The sequence below is a fragment of the Sinocyclocheilus anshuiensis genome, unplaced genomic scaffold, assembly GCF_001515605.1.
Source record: "Sinocyclocheilus anshuiensis isolate Anshui unplaced genomic scaffold, SAMN03320099.WGS_v1.1 scaffold332, whole genome shotgun sequence".
Taxonomy (NCBI): Eukaryota; Metazoa; Chordata; class Actinopteri; order Cypriniformes; family Cyprinidae; genus Sinocyclocheilus; species Sinocyclocheilus anshuiensis.
This window is the reverse complement of record NW_015554181.1, coordinates 1724390-1731417: the sequence shown is the minus strand read 5'-3', so window position 1 is coordinate 1731417 and position 7028 is coordinate 1724390. Positions and strand designations below refer to the sequence as shown.

The 7028-nt window shown below is 30.5% G+C and overlaps 1 protein-coding gene across 1 annotated transcript; it reads left to right on the top strand.

Moving 5' to 3' along the window:
- The first annotated feature begins 1812 nt into the window (after positions 1-1812).
- LOC107670990 (transmembrane protein 230-like) lies at positions 1813-6721 on the top strand. The gene is made up of 4 exons (XM_016463808.1): positions 1813-1978; positions 2183-2284; positions 3771-3896; positions 6086-6721. Exons 2-4 carry the CDS (start codon positions 2204-2206, stop codon positions 6224-6226), a joined length of 348 nt encoding a protein of 115 aa, XP_016319294.1. The 5' UTR covers positions 1813-1978; positions 2183-2203; the 3' UTR covers positions 6227-6721.
- Positions 6722-7028: the final 307 nt, after the last annotated feature.

The following is a 7028-nucleotide window of genomic DNA, read 5'->3' as shown; positions in this document are numbered from 1 at the left end:
AATCTTTAATCATCTTATAATCATATCTTATTTAATTAACAAAGTTTTATTACAGATTTTTGTTGTTGTTGTTATTATTATTATTGTTGTTGTTATTTATTTGTACATTTTTACAGTTTTTTCTCTAAACTTTTCTATTTGTAATCATAGCTATGCATGATTATAGAATTTGTTGTGTAGACAATTATGTGCATTTTTTGTTATTTTTGATAAAATAATGAACAGACTTGCAACCCAGCAGGTTAATAATCATTGCAATTTTTTTTTTTTTTTTTGTCTTATCTTAGTATTTATTCATTTAAATCAATAGTATATCACTGACTTATTTTTTATTGTATTATTTATTTATTTAATCTTATTTTTAATCTGATTTATTTTTACATTTTTACACATTTTTCTCTAAACATTTCTTTTTTGCATGCATGGTTACAGAGTTTGTTACATATTATATGCATTTATCATTTTTTTGTAATTGAATATAATTTTTTCTACTCACATAGTACTACATTGTATTACTGTGTTATTTATTTAAATGCATTTTTATCACTGATTTGTATTTGTTTGTTTTTTTAGTTAAATCTTATTTTTATTATATTATTATTTTTTACACTATTTGTCTTGAAGAACCCCTGTTCTAGAAGACAAAACGAGATAAATAGACAAAGAAACAAATCAGATGGAACGGTAACTGTTGCTTGCTCAAAATAGTCTCCCAGCAATAAACATGCAATGCCGCTGGATCTTTTTGTTCATAAGGGATCTAATTATTTCAAAATTACTAATTAGCTGAGCTCGTTAGATGGAGGGTGGACACTATTTTTGTAGTTGTTTACTGCGTCATGAGATTATGGTGGGTGTTCAAACTGACCTCAACATGAGTCATTTCTCTGCTTTCCAATCAATGTCACTTTTTAACCTTCAACGCAGATGAGCAAACATCCAGGAAACATCCAGGGGAAAAGCAATAGACACATCTGCTGTTGTATTATTTCTTTCAAGCAAACCAGCCTGATCATCATTCAGTGATGAAATGCAGTGATGAGTGTTTCTATAGTGATTTGACAGCATTCAGAAACAGAGACAGATATTCAAAGGCATATCCATCTCTGTCTAGGATATGAAAAAGTCTGACCTTGCAGACTAGTTTCAAGAGTTAAATTAACTTTCTTAGAAAGTTTCACAGCTACCTAGGCCCACATCCTGTCGCTTTTTGTAGAAAAACATCGTTTTTTCCCCATCAATATTTAAAAAAAAAATCAAATGACTAGTTGTAAACGATTTACTTGCAATATTTATGAAAAATATAATTGAAATAAATATTAAATACTATATTTATTTTGCAATATGTGACCTTACATGTTATAGTTTCAAAATTTATCTTGAATTAATTAGAATTTTTTTTAAATTGGACACATTCATATTAATTTTAGTAATTAAAAAGTTATTCACTGCGTTATAGATACTGTTTGATGTGTTGGTCGTGATGGTTTCTTATTTTTTATTGGGTGTCACTTAGGGCCTACATCTAGACGCTATATTTCTTTTTACGTCTCACACGTAAAGCCTAATTTTCTGATTTTCTGTTCTTAGTTCCACCAATTAAGCTTTCAAATTCTGTGTTTAAATCCAATATTTATATTTCATAAAACTCACTTACCAAAGACAGGTGCTAATCGAGAAATTCATGTTTTTCTATGCTAGAGCTCCCTCGTGTGGTTTTGTGTTGTGCACTATTCAAAGCGCATGCGCAGTTTGATGTGAACCCGGAAGACGCCAGAAGAGGGCGCATGCGTGCTTGTTATATCCGGAAGCTTGACGTTTATAAACATAATCTCATGTGCGACTGTCACAAACTGACCTATAATGACGTTTTTAATTAATACTATCTTAAAATGACTTAAATGCTTTTAAAAAAAAATTATTGTGACTTGTACTTCAGGAAAACAGACTATTCTGAGGCTGAAATATCACGTTCAAGGTAATTTAGCAAGCAAAACATGTTTATGTTGACAATTAGACGTTTCAATATTTCTTCTACATGCAGTACTGCATTGCTATTAGTGAATGTTCGACCTGATTTAGTAGGTCAGTAATAGATAACACAATGATCTAATGTATGTACCTGATTGTTTTCATTCGTATGTGTTAATGATGAAGTATTAAATGAATGCTTTTGAATCAGAGTGAATAAACTCAAGAGAAGATGTCAGCTCGAAACGCTATAAACAGTGGAGTCAGATACTCCAAACTAGCCAGTGATGATGATGGATACATTGATCTCCAGGTGAGAGGGAAAAAGGCTTTTAAAGCAGCACTATGTAACTTTTTCTGTGTTCAAAATTTGCTAAATGTATATAATGAGCGAGTACATCATTCCAAATTCATCTTCCGAACCGCGTTTTTGTCTTATTCCGAATCACTACGGTACACTTATAATAAGTACTTATATTTGGACTATTGTAGGCTGGTCGGGTCGTCAGCGCTGCGGAGTAACACATACCTGCGTGAATCGCCATAGACATAAATTTAGAGAAGTAGATCCGGTCGGAATGTTCTTCCGCGGGATGTGTGCAGTTCCGTTTATTAACCGCTAGAGCGCCAAAAGTTACATAGTGCTGCTTTAATGCACTTAAATATGCAAATCATTGTTGCTCACTTTTTATATTTGTCATTTCCAGGGATTAATTAATATTAATACATATCTGTCTTTTTATTTATATGTCTATGTTATATGTATGTGTGTGTGTTTGTATGTATTATGTTTGTGAATTTAAATATTTATCACGTTAATAATAATAACAACCTATTTTCAGCTTTATTTAAATTAATGAAAAATTTTTTGATAGTTTTAGTTAACAATAACAACGTATGTAACTCACACGTAACATACCTAATGTTAATATACAATTTGTTTATAAATGTAAATATTTATTACATATAAACCGTAATATTCTAAATGTAATATTATGACATATAAATAATAATGTTATAAATCTAGATTCAAAAAAGCTTTATTGTCTATCCCCAAAGGGTTGAAAATTGTCTTTAGTCAAATGTTTAACAAACAATACTATGGAAGCCCGTTTCCGCCACTGAATAAAAAAACAAAAGAGGTAATTGTGACTTTTTATCTCACAATTCTGACTTTTTTTCTCGCATAGCTCGCAATTGTGAGTTTATATCACGCAATTCTGATTTTATAGCTCGCAATTGTGAGTTTATATCACGCAATTCTGATTTTATAGCTCGCAATTGTGAGTTTATATCACGCAATTCTGAGAAAAAAAGTCAGAATTGCGAGAAAAAAAGTCAGAATTGTGAGATATAAACTCGCAATTGCGAGAAAACTCGCAATTCTGACTTTTTTATCTCGCAATTGTGAGTTTATATCTCGCAATTCAGTGAAAAAAAGTCAGAATTGTGAGATAAAAAGTCGCAATTACCTTTTTCTATTTTTTTATTCAGTGGTGGAAACGGGCTTCCATACAATACAAAAACCACACACCAACAATAAAATAAAAATATTACTGATACAACCCACACAAATCTTGAAAAACCTATCAAATTCAAAGTTCTGTTTAAAATTCCAATGGTCTAAATCTGATTTAATATTTATACATACTAAATATCACACATAAATCAGTGTGGAAATTGATCTTTCATTGCATTCCCCTGTGTTTTACAGTAGTTAAAGCATTCAGTTTACTGCTCTTAACTGAAATTCTGCATGAATGCGTTGTAATATTGAGCAATGTTCTCTCTCTTCTCAGTTTAAGAAAAGTCCCCCTAAAGTCCCTTATAAAGCGATCGCCCTGGCAACCGTTCTCTTCCTCATCGGCTCCATTCTGATCATCATCGGATCCCTCCTGTTAGCAGGATACTTTGAAGTTAATGATGTGAGTGCCATTGCACATTATTACAGCTCCATGCATTGCTTTCATGTTCTGCCTTTACAGATTGTGCCATTATTAGCTTCGCATTCAGATTTCTAGACACGTTCCTCGTGCATTTGTTAGTGTGCATTAGTTTGATTTCATTGCTCTGTTGTTTTATGTTTTTGATTTACATAATCCTAACAGCCTCATGGCTATTTGCAGCAAAAATGCATTTCTTGAATGTAAAGCAATGTTTTCTGCATTCTGTCAGACTGTCATCAACTGCACTTGTATGCTTTATAGAAAGTTAAAGGCACAACATACAAAAAGGTTTTCAACAGCTTAATTGCGCTTCCAGGCAAGGCAGCGTTATTAGTATTATTTATATATTATTGTTATAGTATTTAGTATGTTAAATTAGCATTTATATTTCTATTTTCAATTTCAATTTTAATTTTAATCTAAGCTATGTGGTTGTCATTTTTTCAGTTTTTATAAAAATATTTTTATATAGCTTTAATTTAGTTTTATTACGATTTTATTTTTAGTAATTTTCAGGGTTATTACAGTTAACTAAAACTAAATCATTAAAAAAAACAGTTACTTGAAATAAAATAAACTTTTATTTATATCTAAAATTTTATTTCAGTTTAAGGCAACGTGTCTCATTTTCATTCAGTTGTCATTTTCATTCAATTTGATGTATTAAGATAACTAAAACTAGCATAAATGTGTGCAACTAAAACTTTTTAAAATGTTACTAGAGTTATTAATACTTTAAGTAAAATTAAAGAAAAAATAAAAAACTAATTCTAAATATAAATAAAACTATAATAGTATGATATTAATATAACACTGGTAATTTTAGAACTTCATCTTAAAATTATTTTTGATTCATTAAAATTAAATACATTTTTGATTAAGTAATTTGTTAAGCTTTATGTAGGCCTGAAAATGTTGTGGACATTTCTAAAATGAATATACAGTTTATGCTATTGCCACCTTATTGTTCTAATGTAAAAATGTCTTGATTCAAAATTTAAAAAAAAAAATCTTTATCTAGTAATCACTAATGATTTGTCTGGGCCGCTTTCATATCTGGAAATAACCTTGATAAATATCTAAATTTTGTAATAACGTTTGAATATTCAGGTTTGAATTTGTGATTTTTCATTTGACATTCATCATAATTGTGCACTATGAAAAATTAAGAAATCGATACATTAAAATACCAATACTCTGAATTATATATAAACTCTATATATATTTGAGCAGACGATGAGATTATAAAAAAACTTTTTAAACTGGGCCACTTTCATATTTGCAAATAACCCTGATATGTTTTTGATTTTTGTAGTGATTTTTAACTTGCCATTTGTCAGAATTGTGTGTTATAAAGATTCAATGAAGATAAATGCATTTGTAATAGGTTCATTAAAATACAGAATTCTCTGAAATGGGCCACTAATGCAAAATACCCTTTGCACTATAGATTGATCAGTAGATGGCAGACTTTGAGGTCCTCAGAAAACACTTATTTTTATCAGAATTAAAATTCTGATCTTGGCCGCTTTCATATTTGGAAATAACACTGACACAGTATGTATCTGATATTTTTATAGTGACATTTTTGAATGGTTTAAACAGTTAAATATATATATATATATATAATCAGTTAAAAAAAAAAAATTAATTTTGAACAACCAGGTTGGAATTTATGGATTTTTTTTTATTTTTTTTACTTGATATCTGTCGTATTTGTGCTCTGTAAAGAATCTATTAAAAAAAAATAATAATAATTAATGCAAAAATACTCTGAAATTGGTTATACTTAAAGGGCCACTTGAATACAATTGTATTTATTTTATTTACTCATGTTTTTTGATCAGTCTGCATAGTGAGATGGGAATTTCTGTGATTTTTAACTCAACATTAGTCATAATTGTGCACTATAAAAAATCTATTAAAATGAATAAATTGATGCATTAAGAAATGGTCTGAAATAGGCAACATTTAAAGGTCACTTGAAAAAAAAAAAAGTGTATTCAAGCAGAAAATGAGAATACAAAATACCCTATAGATTGATCAGTGTATGACAGACTTTGAGGTCCTCAGAAAAGACATATTTTTGACAGTTATTAATGACCTGCGCACACATTTGACCCGGCGTGCTCTTAAAGTGGATATTTCTGTCTTTCTGTCACTCACAGCACCGTGATCGCACCATCCCAGTCCTGGTTATTGGAATCCTGGTCTTTCTTCCTGGGTTTTACCACCTGCGCATCGCCTATTACGCCTCCAAGGGTTATCGCGGTTTCTCCTACGATGACATCCCTGACTTTGATGACTGAGTGGGGGGGACGGGCTGTCAGCCGGCTGATCTGACAGAGCTTTGAACCTGGTTTTCCTGCACCGCCGCTGATGTCTGCCATGTCAAAATGACTTGACAGCCTCATTTTTTAACATTTTCATAGACTCAGAAGGTGATTGGAGTTCATGAACTAGTATGATGGTTTGTGTAATGAATATCACTTTATCATGGATTTAATGTCATTATTTGTAATGCAAACAGGTCTCAGATCAGTTGTTATATTAGTATGCTGTATTGAGTTACAGGTTGTTGCAACAAGCAAAGCCTGTGGCAAGAAAAACTACTCAAAACATTACATGCTGTTGGATTGCACTAGGGTTCAAATCAAATCTGTCATTAATGATGGGATTTTTTATATTTTTTTTGAGGAAACACATTAACATTACTGTTTCAATCCATTCTTGAAATAAAACAAAAATTCGTTTTTAAATTTAAATACATTTGTGTATGATGTGACTAAAGCACCATTACAAATGTTTCATCTTTAATGTCTAATGTCATGTCACTGGATTTAACTTATTTTAATTTATGTGATTTTATAGGCATTACACAATTTATGAATAAATAACTTGTTTTAAAATGAAGACTGATTGTTATCATGATTGCACTTAGAAAGCCTCTCAGTTCATTCAGTTTTTAAGAAAGAAGGTGAACCCTGATAATAAAACTACATTTACTATAGTTGTTTTTGATGGTCAACTTGCGCCCCCGTGTGGCAGTGTGTGTGTGTGTGTGTGTAAACATATGTATGTATATATATATATATATGTGTGTGTGTGTGT